At 38.2% G+C, this 15,854-nt stretch overlaps 1 protein-coding gene across 2 annotated transcripts; it reads right to left on the bottom strand.

The window, feature by feature from the left end:
* Positions 1–8,534: 8,534 nt before the first annotated feature.
* Positions 8,535–14,818, bottom strand: LOC114281046 (uncharacterized). Of its 2 annotated transcripts, none has more exons than XM_082911022.1 (4): positions 14,441–14,818; positions 13,963–14,093; positions 10,561–10,665; positions 8,535–9,170 (listed from the first exon to the last, which is right to left on the bottom strand). In XM_082911022.1, the coding sequence occupies exons 1-4, from the start codon at positions 14,501–14,503 to the stop codon at positions 8,741–8,743; spliced, it is 729 nt and encodes a 242-aa protein (XP_082767148.1). In that variant the 5' UTR covers positions 14,504–14,818; the 3' UTR covers positions 8,535–8,740. The 2 variants fall into 2 exon arrangements, with proteins under 2 accessions (XP_082767148.1, XP_082767149.1); XM_082911023.1 differs by having other exon boundaries at positions 13,963–14,081; positions 14,441–14,812.
* Between the last annotated feature and the right edge of the window lie 1,036 nt (positions 14,819–15,854).

The following is a 15,854-nucleotide window of genomic DNA, read 5'->3' as shown; positions in this document are numbered from 1 at the left end:
ATGCCCATTCTTTCTCCGTACAATCTTTTGAGAACCGGGAGAAGCTAGCCGAGAAGAAGAGGGAGGTCTCTACTCTTCAAAATTCTAATGAGAACTTGCAATCAAAGATGAAGACCCTAGAAGATCAGGCTGAGAATGCTATCAAAGCTCAACATGACGCCGAAGAGAAAACAGGTGCTGCTGAGGCGATAAACAAAGTTCTTCAAGCCCAGCTGAAAGAGGCCGAGGACAAGATGGCCGAGGCCCAAAGGGAGCTTAAAGACGCCTTGGCCACCAAAGAGGCCGAGGTCAAGGCCGCCGATGAGAAGGGCTACAACGAAGGGGTGGCCGATGTCACAGCGGATTATGAAAAGCAAGTGAAGCAGGCATGCAACAAGGGTTTCACCCTTGGTTGGATGTCTCTTCTAAAAAAGCTTGAAGTCCCCAAAGACTCGCCCCTTAGGAACGCCGACGACATTCCTCTTCCATTCCCTCCAACTCCAACTCAATCTGATGACGACTCTGAATCTGAGGAGGAGGTTTTGGTGAGGAAGTCAAAAGATGTTGCTAGGGCCAAGTCTCCTCCTCAAAATGAGCAAGTCCTGGACTTGACTCAAGATGAGGAGAATGAGGAAGTCTCCAAGAATGCCACTCCAGAGAAGGCGCCATCAGACATGCCTCCTGCCGACAAGAGCATAGATGAAACTCTTCAAGAAATTGATGCTGAACTTGCGGCCGAGAAGGTTGCCAAGATGTCGTCTCAGCTGTCCTCCGAGGTCCAAACCCAACCTACTGCTGAAGACTCTTGACTTCATGTTTTTCTCTTTCTTTTGTGCTTTGTACTTTTGCTTTTCTTCTTTCTGGAACAATGTAAGCTCTTTGTATGGCCGATGTGCTTTCTATGAATACAACTTCCTTCTTTCTTGAATGCTTGTATGTTTGTCCTCCCTTTATAGCTCTTGTATGACTTTCATACTTAGAATAATGTTGTATTTTCAAAAGTGCTCTTTTGTCTTGTGCAACCTTCTCAGGGTGAAACACCTCGGTAATATAAACTGATGATTTACCTCGGCAAGTACCCAAGTACCTCTCTAAACATAACCTTGGTTTCATAAAATTTTAACAAGTGTTTTACCTTACTCTAACTTCAACTTGTAAACTTTTCATAAGTTTCAACAAGTGTTAAACATTATCTCGGTATAACTTCAACTTGTAAACTTTTTTCAAGTTTCAACAAGTGTTAAACATTATTTTGGTTTAACTTCAACTTGTAAACTTTTTTTAAGTTTCAACAAGTGTTAAACATCATTTCGGTTTAACTTCAACTTGTAAACTTTTCTCAAGTTTCAACAAGTGTTAAACATCATCTCGATTTAACTTCAACTTGTAAACTTTTCTCAAGTTTCAACAAGTGTTAAACTTCATTTCGGTTTAACTTCAACTTGTAAACGTTTCTCAAGTTTCAACAAGTGTTAAACATCATTTTGTCTCTCTGCCCCCTAATGTGAACCTAAATTCCACTTGGGGTCTCATTATGTACGTATTCCGAAACAACATTATGTATCTCCATCAGTCACAAATATAGACGAATTCTGCTAAAATTTTATTTATTACGTCGGCAAATAACAAGGAAAATCTAATGATAGAAAAACTTCAGATTACAAGTATTCCAAGGTCTTGGCAACTCTTTGCCCTCACTATCTTCAAGCCGATATGCCCCGTTGCCCAATACCGAAGTGATTCTGTAGGGTCCTTCCCAGTTTGGGCCAAGCTTGCCCTCCCTGGGATCCTTCTTGTTGTCACGACTTTTCTCAAGACTAGGTCGCCGACTTGGAACTCCCTTGGGTTGACTCTTTCATTATAAGCTCTGGCAAGTTGTTGCTAGTAGGCTGCAAGCTGAATTGCAGCTTTCTCTCTTCTTTCTTCTAGTAGGTCCAGATCTCGGGCTAAGAGTACATCATTAGTCCCATTCTCTACTTCCTGGGTTCTGATCGCAGGGATGCCGACTTCAAGTGGAATGACAGCTTCTGTGCCATAGGTCATGGCAAAGGGAGATTCCCCAGTTGATCTTCTCGGCGTAATCCGATATGCCCAAAGCACATTTGGTAGTTCATCCACCCATTTTTCTTTTGCTGCTTGCAGTCTCTTCTTTATCCCATCTAGGATAACTTTGTTAGATGCTTCTGTTTGTCCATTGCTTTGAGGAAAGCTTGGGGTTGAAAAGTAGTTCTTGATCTTGAACTTTGTATAGAAGTTCTTGATTAGTTTACTGTCAAATTGTGTTTCATTATCAGCAACTATTGCTCTCGGAATCCCAAATCTGGTGATGATGTTCTTCCATAAGAAGTTCTTCACATCTATATCTCAGATCTTGGCTAGGGGCTCAGCTTCTATCTACTTGGTGAAGTAGTCTGTTACTACCAACAGTTACTTCCTTTGTCCAGTTGCTTGGGGCAGTTGCCCAACGAGATCCATGCCTCATTGGGCAAACGGCCAAGGACTGGATACTGGGTTTAGGTCTGCTGCTGGTTGGTTTATCATTGGTGCAAACCTTTGGCATTTTTCATATTTCTTCACATAGGCTTCTGCATCTTTCTGCATGTAATACCCCTAGGTAATGGCCCTATGGGCAAGTGATCTGCCCCTAGTGTGGCTTCCACAGATTCCTTCATGTATTTCATATGAAAAATCTTCAACTTGTGACGGGTGTACACACCTTAAAAGGGATCCAGTGAAAGATCTTCTGTAGAGATATCCTTCTGCTGTTAGACTGAATCTTGCCGACTTCAATCTGATCTTGTGTGCTTCCTTGTGGTCATCTGGTAGCTTTCCTTCCTTTAAGAATGCCACAATTATATCCATCCAGCTTGGTCCCATATCCACACACATTGCTTCACACTCTGTGGTCAGTGGTTCGATGCTCGGGCCCGACAAGTATTCGACCATTATAGTCCTTGCTTTTCCAAGTTGTATTACACTGGCCAGATTGGCTAGTGCATCGGCGTGACTGTTATCATCTTGGCTGACCTGATGTAGTCGGCAATTATGAAACAAAGCTACTAACCTGTTGACTTCCTTCGCGTAGGCTGACATCCTTTCATCTTGGGCTGTAAATTTGCCCGTTGTCTGGTTGACTATGAGCTGGGAGTCACAGAAGACTATCACTTCATCTGCTTATGCTGCTACCGCCAGCTTTAGTCCTGTAATCAATGCTTCATATTCTGCTTCATTGTTTGAGGCCTTGAACCCCAATCGAATGGACTGTTCCAATACTTCTCCATCTGGAGATACCAGTACTACTCCTACCCCCGCTCCTTTCCGGTTTGAGCTCCTATCGACAAACAGCCGAAAGGAGTCGCCGATGTAAATGCTGTAGGGTCTGAATTTTTTCTTTTTCCTTTGTTCTGTTGCATTTGGCTGGGCTTCTCCTTACTTGCTTGGACATCGTTCACCTTGGCTCAACGGAGCCCGATGTGCGATGGATTCTGGTGTGAACTCGGTCACGAAGTCGGCCAAAACTTGGCCTTTGATTGCTGTTCTAAGTCTGTACTCCAAGTCATACTGTCCCAAGGCCACTGCCCATTTGGCTATTATTCCCGTCAAGTCTCCTTGTTGTAGCAAAGATTTCAAGGGGTGTTTTGTTAGTACCACAATTTTATGGGCCTGAAAGTAATGGTTCAGTTTCTTTGAAGCCATTACTAAAGTCAGTGCCAATTTTTCTAAGGGTAAATACCTTGTTTCTGCATCGGCCAAGGTTTTGCTTATATAGTAAACAGCCCTTTGCTCCCATTTTTCTTCTCGAATTACCACTGCGCTTACTGCGTGTTCTGAGACTGCTAAGTACAAAAACAACTCCTCCCCAGGTTCTGGATTTGAAAGAACCGGAGCTGTGGTCAAATACTTCTTCAGGTCAGCCAGGGCAACCTCGCATTCTACTGTCTATAAAAAATATGTGGCTTTCTTCACTAAGTTGAAGAAAGGTTTGCACTTGTCTGAGCTTCTACTTATAAACCTATTCAGGGCTGCGGCCCTTCCAGTCAACATTTATACCTGTTTTGCCGACGTCGGGCTCTTTAGTTCCAAGATGGCCTTAATCTGATCTGGGCTGGCCTCAATGCCCCTTCTAGTCACCAGGTATCCTAAAAACTTACCAGATCCTACTCCAAATGCACATTTCGCTGCATTGAGTCGGAGCCAATATGTTTTAAGGATGTCAAAGACTGCTTTCAGGTCGGCTAGATGACCTTTAGGTTCCTTGGTCTTCACGACCATGTCATCGATGTAAACTTCCACCGTTCTTCCAATCAGGTGTTTGAACATCTTGGTTACCAGTCTTTGGTAAGTTACTCCTGCGTTTTTCAGCCCAAAAGGCATCACTCTGTAGCAGTATAGACCTTTTGGGGTGATAAATGCAGTCTTCTCCTCATCTGGGGAATACATGGCTATCTGATGGTATCTCCTGTAGGCATCTAGGAAGCTCATCCTTCCATGCCCTGAAGCGGCGTCTACCAGCTGGTCAATCTTGGGTAAAGGAAAACTGTCTTTGGGACAGGCTTTGTTCAAGCTGGTAAAGTCCACACAGACCCTCCATTTACCATTTTTTTCTTCACTACCACTGTGTTTGATAACCATGTCGGGTAATTTACTTCTCGAATGGCCCTAACCTCGAGAAGTCTATCTACTTCCTCCTCTACTGCTTCGACGTGTATCAACGTCGGTCTTCTTGCTCGTTGGACTACCGGTTTTGCCGACCTATCAACATTCAATTTATGGCAAGTGACCTCAGGGTCAATGCCAGGCATCTCGTAAGGCCTGAGCCGAGAAGAAAGAAGCATTCTTCATCTCTCTCTTGGACGAGGATTTTCTTCAGTGTTTCTTCACTCTTTTCGGCCGGCTCCTTGCCGACATCCTCTAGGACCTCCACGTCCTCATCTTCAATCTCTGCATTCTCTGGTTTTTGAATGCTGTAGGTAGATTTCATTGCTGCCATGGAGCAATTCTTTGCCTGCAGCTGATCTCCTCTGACCTCCTCAATTCCGTACTCTGTTGGGAACCGCAATAGTTGATGTAGAGTTAAGGGAACAACCCTCATTACATGCAACCATGGCCTTCCCAAAATGATGTTGTAAGGGGAGGGTGTGTCAATTACGGTGAACTCTGTTGTTATCTTCCTGGTGCCCGCCTGCACCTCCAAGCTGGTTGTTCCTAGTGGCCATGTCAGCGTTCCATTGAACCCGACCATTGGGCTATTGGACTGCTCCATATCGTCTGGGTGAAGGCCAAGCTCCTTGTAACATCGGACGTACATGATGTCACAAGAGCTGCCTTGGTCATTCAGGATGCGCTTTACTTGGCATTCCCCAACCTAGAGGGATACTACCAAGGCATCATTATGCGGATGTTGCACCATCTCAAGGTCAGCTTCAGAAAAGGACACTACTGGTCCTTGGTACTCCTCTGCCCGATGTCTCTTCTCCTCGACTTGGTAGACATGCTGCAGATGTTTTACCTTCTGGGTCTCCCCCCGAATCTCGTTTTCGTTGACCTTCGAGTGAATTACATTAATTACCCGAGGTCTTCCTGCTTGTGGTTGTTGTGCTGGGGGAGGTGGAGCTGCTGTCGCCTGAGGCAATCTTGCCTGTTCTTCCCTTGTTCTGGCCTCATCGACAAAGTCTCTCAGATGGCCTTGTCTCACCAGGTCTTCCAAGTGTGTTTTTAGGGCTCTACAGCCTTGAGTCATATGCCCGTTTTCATTGTGGTAAGCGCAATGTCTGCCAAGGTTTCTCCCCATGAATTCTCCTGGTGCCTTTGCTGGTGTTCTGAAATAGGGCTGATTCCGAATTTGATCTAGGACTTTGTGAATTGGGATTCGGAACACAGTTGTCACTGCCTGTGTTGCCCTCAGTTCCATCTCTTGCTTGCTGGATCCGTTATTACCTCGGCCTCGTTTCGGCGAGTCATTTCCCTTTTCTTGCTTTGCCTCCTTGGTCCCCGATGTATCTTCTTCGGCTCTGGCGCATTTCTCGATCCTCGCCATGAGCTCTTCCATGCTTTTTGGCAATGTCTTTGCCAAAGATTTTCGTAGTGGACAGTTGTCTTTTAGGCCGTTCTTGAAAGATACGACCGCCACCTCTTGATTACACTCTGGTATTCGGTTGAACACCTCATAGTACCTTTTTGCATAGGCCCTAAGGCCTTCTTCCTTACTGATCTTCAGAGCCATTAACGCGTCCACCCTTAATGGCTGCAACTTGTTTGTCACGAACCTAGCCACAAACATGTCGGCCAGGCCTTCCCAAGTCTTCACGCTTCCCTTTGGTAATTTGTAGAACCAATCTGATGCAATCTCCCCAAAAGATGAGGGGAATACTTTGCAAAGCAATGGCTCGTTCCCACTGTACAACGCTATTGAATTCAGGTATAATCCAACATGAAAGTTGGGGTCCGACTTACCATCGTATATTTGGAACCTTGGCATACTGAATCTTTTCAGAGCCTCAAATTTGTCTAACTCTACCGAGAATGGTGTTCTCGGCTTTTCAGGGGAAGTTACCTCGGCATCGGCATTCTGATGCTTCCTTTTGAGATAATCTCTTAAGTCTTCTTTGCTCCGTCTAGGAGCTCGGCTGTCTCCTGACTTCAGTCTTTTCGACATACTACTCTCAGCTTCATGGTGGGTCCTTTTCAATCTTTCTCCGTAAGTTGTGTCAAAGCAGAGTGCTTGCCCCTGAATATGCCGATGTTCTTTGAGGTCTGCCTCCTTGGCACGGTGCGTCCTCTGCGACTCTTCTCTCTTCGACTCTCCTCGCCCGACCTCCTTGGAAGGCCGGTGAGAGTGTTTTTCGCTTCTAGTGTGCTGAGGGGCTATTGAGAGTGTTTTACGAATTATTGTGAGGTATAAGATGCAGATTGAGTTTGCTCTTTATATACTACACAAAATAGCTCTCTGGTATGTCAAATTTTTCTGTAATATATGAGTGTTGCGTAGAGGGATCTTTTGAGGAACCTTTTGAAAAATTATAAACATTATAAAATGATATTATAAATCTCTTCTATTATTAAAAATAGAATAAAAATTTTAAATATTACAAAATAATATTGTGAGTCATTTTCTTTAATAAACCACGAGGACAATTCTTGTTGGATTGGTTAGGAACCTAGGAGTCATCGATACAAAAATCTAATACCGTTAAATCAATCGGGTACTTTTTCGTTTTTTCAGAGTGGGTCAATTGAGTACTTGGACTTGCCATCTTCCAAAATGTTGGCCACCGAATGTTAAAATAACAAAGTCAATCTTATGTCCTCATAAATAGAAATAGAAATAAAAATAAAAATAAAAACAAAACCAAAAAAACAAAGTCAATCTTTTTGCTGCAACCACCACTAATTTGTATTACACTGTAGTTTTGTGAGTTACAAAATTTGAGTCATAAAATTTTAAATTACTTTAATGTTTATGTATTCTTATACTTTTATGTTATATTTGGTTTATAAATTTAGATAAATATTTTTAAAAAAAAAATTAAAGATAGATAAAATATTAATGAAATATAATTACATTTCATACATATTTTTCTTCTTTCTTTTCAAATTCTTTTACAAATTCATAAACCAAATATAATCTTAGTAAAAATTATAATATTATTTTTCCATCCATATGTCATTAATAAAATTAGCCTATGAGTGAAGTGCCTCATTCTTCTCACTGTTTCATCAAAATTTCTCTTTGGCCTCATTTATTTGGCAAATTAAGGGGTCGTTTGGCAATGACTTTTTTAGCCTGAGACTTTTTTATTTGTTTGGTTTTCTTATTTGGTTTTTTTGACTTTTTGGCATTGGAATGACAAAATTGTCCTCCACTTGGAAATGATACTTTTTTTACTTTTTGTTTGTATATAGGTCAATTTGGTAATTTTGTAACTTTTTTGTCTTTTTGTGATTTTGTAACATTTTTTTTTTTTTTTTGTCTTTTTGTGATTATTTAGCCCAAATGATTTGCCAAACCAGGGCTAAGTTGCATTAGATTAGAAGTATAGTGAAATTGAATAAGGAGATTATTAATGTGATAATATTAGTTTAAAAATGTAAGATAAAATATGTTCATTTGTGCACAAGTATGGTAGTATTAGTTAGTTTGGATTAAATCTACAAATTACGTCAAAACTCTTACCACATAAAAGATAACTTTATTGATTTTTTTTTAAATGAGGTACAAAATGATCTTTTAACTATCAATCCATTAGAGTGGACTAGTAATCCCACTCCTCTCACAAGAATACTAATCCCACCTATGAGAACGAATTGATAGTCTCGTGAAATTAGCAATTCCATACCATTTCCCTATAAGAAAACATGATATAAGTGAGACCTATGAATTGCTAATTCGGTCTTCCTTCCCAAACCCCTAATCACACAGAGCCTTTATTCCTACCATTTTTAATTATATATATTTTCTAAATGTCATGTATGGGATATGTTCACATAAATCGAGTTTCCAACATTGATCAATACATACAACACTACAAGAAATAAAAATGTACAACACTAAGAAATTACAAAGAATTGTGATTTTGAACACAGTTCAATAATCAAATAGGTAAATCTTGAGAGATACAGTTGGGCGGCGATTCAGCCCATTTTACAACCAAGATTCCATCGAACTACCACATCATTATTATACAACAAACACAGAAGCAAGTAAATAATGTACAGAGGAAAGTGAAGTCCGGGTCTGGCTTTCAAGGACTAACATGAAATTTCACTTCCGACCCAACCTCACCAAGTGCTGCTCATGTTTTGCAGCAGCTGCCTTGTCAGCAGCTTCACGCTTCAGTGCCCTCTTCGCCCGTCGCCCAACCGGATCTTTCACAATTGTTTCTTTCTTCTTAGGCACACGCGATGGACCAGCACTTGAATTTTGTGTGTTGGGTCGATAGACTGGGACTGGCCTTGCTTCCTGTCTTCCTGCCCTGACATATCCATTATCCCCCCATCTCCGGTTGCCAATGCGAAGACTTGATGAATGGCTCAAGTAAACTTCATCCAAATCATCATCTTCATCGTCCTCATATTGATAATAATAATCCACTTCATCATCCACCTCTTCCTGTTCCTCCACAATCAAGGGCTTAAACCATGAGGCTCTAAGAAGCAAGCACACACTCTCCTCATACATATAATCATGGATGCTGTTGAAGTAGATTATGAACATTTTTAGCAAAGAGAGTTTACTCACAGCTCTTTAAAGAAAACTCACAATTTGAGGTACAAATTTTATTGAAACTTTTTTGTTACCTCTATTGAATTCAAACTCAGATCTTACACTTGACTATATCTAACGTTTACAACTTGCAATCCGTTTACATACGAATTATAAACTTGCATTAATTAGGCTACACGCTCGGGTTTTTACCATGATCAATACTCACACATATGATTCAAGTAAGATGCTGTTGCTTAACCGATTTCTCAACAAAAATTTCCCGATGAATTTACAGCACCGCAGCTGGCAACAATTATCCCAAACATCTTATGTCGGTCAGGTCACACTCATAAGATCATTTCTCATGACTAAACATGACTGTCCCAAAACATACAGAAGTGTGCTGTGACGTATGTCCTTAACGCTGTGTTTGGTTGAGAGATTTAGAAATGGAAAGGGAAAGGAAAATGGAAAAAATAAGTGAAATATGAATAAAATATACCTACATTTCACCTAGTTTCACACACCTTTTTCCTTTCCCGTTCCAAATCTCTTCTCAAATCTCTCAACCAAACACAGCATAAACGTATGTGCCATGTGAGTAGTGTATGTACTTAAAAAGTGTGATGTATGTACGAGTGGTGTGATGTAAGATGCTTGCAAGTATGGTGTGCTATAAAGTAAGATATGTTTGTATTTAAAGTTAGTTATTATGCTTGCTTTTAATAATTAGAGATTGCTAATTTGATATCAGAGCCATGGTAGTTTAAATCTTTGTTTCCTGGTTTTCCACAACAAAGTAGAGTCCATCTCTTTTCCCCCGCATTACATAGACTCAGATACGAGTATCGGGTACGAGTGCATGTCCAAGCGTCATAGCGTCATACATTCATAAACTTAAATCTTTAAGATACTGGGATATGTATCCAAAATAGGGTATGGATAAGGGGACATATAATGGACACTCATATATCTTACATATTATATAATATTCTTAGATAAAATGTTGTCAATGTAGAAATGTACTTGAAATTGAATAAAATTATGAAATAATATGGAAACTTTATCTCTTATCTATGTTAGAGGTTAAAAATGTCGCTTTTCTAGCAAATGTGAGTTTCTTATTCTTCAAATATTGAAAAAGTTGGAGCATCCAAGCCTCTAAATTAGATACGATTGTCGGACACATATTCCACAAATTTATGCTTGTCATATCCGGTAGGCACAGGTACACTGGGGAAAATAGAAGAGTCCATGTAACATTTCCCTAATCCTTGGCTTTCTTATAGAAAGTATGCTATGTGGTTGCCACCTTGGGTGTGGATTCTCCACATCAGAAATCTGAAAAAACTGAAAAGCGGGAATCACTTCCATACCTGCCATCCAATGAGCAATGGACATTGAGGAACTCAAACGGATGTTTACACTGAGGGCATGTTGGCTTCTCTCTGTATGTGGCCCATCGAAGAATGCATGTCACACTATAAAAAATAAAAAAATTTAAAAAAAGAGGAAAAACAATTAATTTCATGAAGACGTGTCATTTCTAAAAAGAACAAATTATTACATATCATGCTTCCAAATCATACAGTTTCATATTGCAAGTGGTATAAAAAAAGGAAAAAACATAAACAAATTCAGTTCACTCTGTAAACATCATTAATTAATATCAAGAAAACAATAAAAAATCACATCCTCGGTAACATATCACGCTTACATTGCTTAAACCATCTCAGAACCAGCCACATTGAAATTCAAACAAAGTCATACAAATAACATTTGAAGGGTAACACCACAACACAAATGTGTGAGTGCAAGCAAGCAACTGTGTGTGTGCATGCGTGCACGAGAGAGAGAGAGAGAGAGGGAGAGAGAGAGCGGGAGGGTTTAAATATCAGCTGTTGCATATCAGCTGATTCCTATCGATATTTTAGACCTCCGATACCATTATTCACAGATACACTGGCCACTACTATCCAATACAGACCAATATTTGACCATATCACCAATACCAATACGTATCCCAATACCGCTCGCTATTTAAAACCATCAGAGAGAGAGAGTCCTACTTGTGCTATGAAGATCTTTTCATCTCAAACTTAACATGAATACAGAAGCAATAAATGCACCTCGAAAATGCCTCAAACACTGCCACTTCGATCTTAAAAGGGCCTACACATTACAACTTTAAGAAAATAATCTCAAGTTAAGCCCAACCAGCCCCAATTCCCTCAAAACCGTGGTAAATGAATTTAAACCATAATCCTAGCATATTCTAAAATAAGTCATTCGGCTCATGAGGAGTTCAATAGTGAGGAGCATTATATCAGTTACTGAAACTTGGAACGCCAAAAATAAAAGCTATATTATTGATGCGATATTCCGCATGAATGGAAAGAACATTCAATAAACTACTACGAATCCAAGGAAACTCCAAAATCTAGTGCTCAATAGCACGACATGAAACAAATAAAACCATAAGAAGTACTTGTGGTAAGAACTTCTAGTGGTGCAACAAATCAAAAGGCCTTTCCAAAGTAATATTGAAAACAAAATGCCAAAAAGGTAATATCTTACATCTTCACAATAGAAAGAGACTATTAAAGTTTCATGCCTTTAGATGCGGTATCTCTATAATAGCCACATCATGTTTTAAGTTAACTCAATCTTTAGAAACTACTTATTAAAAAACTGGAGCATATGAATAACCAGAGCTAAATGGGAACTCTAGATAAGAACAAAGTATAACTTATCGCCACCTCATTTTTCAAATGCCTGTGAATTCAAAATTTCAATTTCTTCATTTTGCAAATGCAAACCTAGTCCATCAGTAGAGGTAGTAGCACTCAGTTTTTTGCAGCTCTTTCTAAGAAGGGTAAATTCCACAAATGGTCCCTAAAGTATAGCAACCATTCCATTTTGGTCCAAATCTTTAATTTGTATCAATTGCATCCTTGAACTTCACACATTAATTCAACGTAGTCCCTACACTAACTATCATTTAAAAACCTTATGAAAAATGATTACGTCATCATGTATTTGAAGGGCGTGGTGAAAAATTTATTTCATTTCATGCCTAAGTGAGCCTCAACATGTGAAATGCACATCCAAGCCTTTCAATCCATTACCGAGAGTCAAATACATAGCATTGGGTTCAATGATTGATAGTATTATGCATAAATAAACATGTAAAAATGTCTTTAATGCCTTTCAATATCTTCTATGTGAGATTGACGCAAGCATTTTTCATACGTTTTTTAGATAGTACTAGTAGTTAGGAAGGACTACATTGAATTAATGTACGAAGTCCGGGATGCAATTGATTACGGACAAAAATGAAATAGGAGCTATTCTTCTAGAGACTTTTGTGTAATTTAACATTCCAAGAAATGATCAAATTCTCTTTGAAGCCCTACCAGGACTATCAAACCTTCTCCTTCGAACCCCATTGTTAGGGAGAGGTTGATGCATAGTTTCATTTTGAAAACACGTTTGAGTAACATTCCAAATTGAAGATCTTACAAGAATAAGAAGGTCGCCAAAAACAATGTGAATCAAGGCAGACAGCAACCAGATATGGCACATGATTTAACTAAAACTATTATCGCAACGGAACAAAATAGGAAATACATATATCTATATATATGTAAAGGATTCATGCAATCAAGTGCAAGAAATAGAGAGGTGAATTTCCAGAGTTGAATCAAGAAACTAGATTGCTTTTCATGTTCATTAATGAAAAAGGCACTCTAAAAACAACAAGATATCAATACGTGTGTTTGAGTGTAAATACAAAACCTAAAAGACTATAGAGATTAACCAAAGTTGAGATGCGAATATTCAAATCAAAGCAATTGTTAGGTAAAATATAGGTGACAGTAATATAAAACCCATCAAATACCAAAATAAAAGACATAAGGCATGTTTAAAAAAACCATGGTCAATTAGGGAGGCAGGAAAAATCAAACATCATCTTGTCCTACATTAAATAGATCAGTTACATGTCACTAGTTTGAGAAACACATGTGATATCCAAAAGATAATGCAATAAATTAAAATCATTACAATTTTGCTAGCATATTTCTTCTTTCCCACTTTATATACCCACATCAGTTGCACCCATCACAAGAAAGTGAAATAAACCACAAAATTCATTTTGTCAGATTGACTGTAAAATTAGTGTCTTATAATAGGTAAGATTCTAATAAACTTTTTCCCAAAAATTCCTTTCCCAACTGCTCTCTAATGAGTAGAATTGTAACTGTATATCCAAGTTTTGCTAAAAAAAGTCACCCATTAATGCATTAGTTGCCATCGAGTTCTTTACTTCAATATTACCAATAGCTAGATTGTTAAATCAGTACCAAACCTCCATATGTTTTCAACCAAACCACTTCAGCTTTCATCATCATTATAATATACTATCTCGAACAGGATTTGACATTTCAAATAAATCTCCAATAGGGGTCAGAAACATATCTTCCTCGCACTCAATTAATCATGTTCTTTACCCATCCAGATCAAATATGATCATTAGAGCACTACAGAAAGAACAACAATCTTTCCTTTCAATTACATTTTGTGGTAGAAGTGTTCTATTTATTATATACAATTCACGACAACCAATACGGTAATCTGAGCATGCAAAACACATAAAAATAGCTGCATAAACAAAGTATCACCAATCAATCAATCAAGCCATATATACATATATATATATATATATATATTCAATTGAGAATGAAAGGTAAATAAATTGACATGTGATTCAGACAAACCAGTAGGCGTGCTCGCAACCTTTTACAAGTGCAGTTTCTTGAAGAACTATCTTATTCAAACAGATGGCACAAATTCCATGATGATTCTCACAAGCCACTTGTTTACCCTCCCCTATACTCTGCATTTCCTTCTGAAAATCACCATCATATTCCAATTAACAAATCCAATCAAATACACTAACCCCTCACGCTCAGTTTGGTTGCTACCAACATGAATCAACAATCAATTAAACAAAAAAATCCTAACATTTCTCCATAAACTCAACTAAACTGAAACTAACCCAAGTATTCGGCCCATGTTTTTTCAAAACCCATTTTTAGTAAATCATAAGAACCACGAAATTCAAAGATTTCATTTTCATTTTCCATTTTCCAATTTTTTTTCCCCCTCAATTTTCTCAAGAACCAAACAAGATAGGCTCCAGACTTTTGGGAATCGCCAAGGAATTAATACAGAGGGAAACATGAATCGACATACCTGTTCTTGGATCGATTGGTCGTTGGTTCGCTGCTGACCGTAGATCTCCACGGCTGCAGTCATGTTGATATATATATATATATAGAGAGAGAGAGAGAGAGAGAGAGAGAAATTGATCAAATAACAAAAAGTCAGAGAGAGAGACGGTGTCAATGAAGAGGGAAGGGGTGTTCAGCTCATATACTCAAAATCATGGATAGCTTTTAGAGAGAGAAAATTTATACACAGAGAGAGAGAGAGAGAGAGAGAGAGATTCTATAGAATAATCCTCAGATGCCAGACGCAGAGAGAGAGAGAGAGAGAGAGAGAACTGTATGCGTACGAGGACGAGGCCCTAACAAGAGGGGCATTAGATGTGGACGACATTAAAGCGGGAATTCATAAGCCTATTATTATTATTATTATTATTTTCTTTATTTTTCCCTATAAAAGTCTAACACGCCTAATCAATTAATAAAGTATGCGATTGGACCATCTCTACTTTTGTGTTTTAATTGGAAGGTTAAAGTCTCACCCTTTGCTTAACTGATTTAAATTATTCGATGTATAAAGTTTGTTATGTATTTTATTTTTATAAAAAATTATTTTGAATAATAAAAATTTATTTTGATTAATAATTATTTCATCATATTATATTTTGTTACTAATTTTTTTAAATCATATTTACAGTTTATTCAAATTTAATCTGATCAGATAGTTATTAATATTATATCAACGGGATTTTTTATAAAAATGAATTACTCGACAAATTTTATACATTGAGTGGTTTGAATCATCAATGTGAACTCTGTGATGGACTTACAGAAATTTTACAGCACGCTCCAATCTAATTTCAAACTGAAAAGAAGTCACCGCCTTAAAATATATCATTGAACAATTTATTAAAATTTATTTAATCATAAAAAATAGTGTAATTTGAAGTGAAATAATATTTGTAGTGATACGTTTTGAAAAATGTTATGGACCCAAATGAATTATTAATTTTTTTGTCAAACCTCTTATATGGTTGTGGGATCCACACAAATCACATGTGTAAATCCCACACGCATGTGAGATGTGAGAGGTTTAATAAAAAAATTTAATAATTTATTTAGGATTTCTAACATAACTCATACATTTTTGGTCACCCTATTTCCTGTGATTAATTTGCATTTTGCACTTAGGCCTCGTTTGGGAATATGATTTTTCAGTAATTTTTTGACTTTTGACTAAAATGTGATGTAAAAAAAATTAATATAGTCTGGATGACTTTTTCGCTTTTTACAAAAAGATGTGCAAAAAGTAGAAAGAAAACAAAATCTTTGACTTTTTGGTGTGGGTTGTTGACCTTTTGGTTTTTTCAAGTGACTTTTTAAATTTTTGGCTAAAAAAGCTTCTTGCCAAATGAGGCCTTAATAATGTATGTTTTACTGTT

The sequence above is a fragment of the Camellia sinensis genome, unplaced genomic scaffold, assembly GCF_055761805.1.
Source record: "Camellia sinensis isolate YWXY unplaced genomic scaffold, ASM5576180v1 Unanchor1, whole genome shotgun sequence".
In the NCBI taxonomy this organism is placed as follows: domain Eukaryota; kingdom Viridiplantae; phylum Streptophyta; class Magnoliopsida; order Ericales; family Theaceae; genus Camellia; species Camellia sinensis.
This window is presented reverse-complemented; position numbering and strand designations above follow the sequence as displayed.

Excerpts from the sequence above, each read along its gene's own strand:
- LOC114281046 (XM_082911022.1), bottom strand. The coding sequence starts at position 14,503 with ATGACTGCAGCCGTGGAGATCTACGGTCAGCAGCGAACCAACGACCAA. Across the intron at positions 14,094-14,440 it reads ACCAATCGATCCAAGAACAG|AAGGAAATGCAGAGTATAGG; the intron begins GTATGTCGATTC and ends GGTGATTTTCAG. Across the intron at positions 10,666-13,962 it reads GGTTGCGAGCACGCCTACTG|TGTGACATGCATTCTTCGAT; the intron begins GTTTGTCTGAAT and ends TATTTTTTATAG.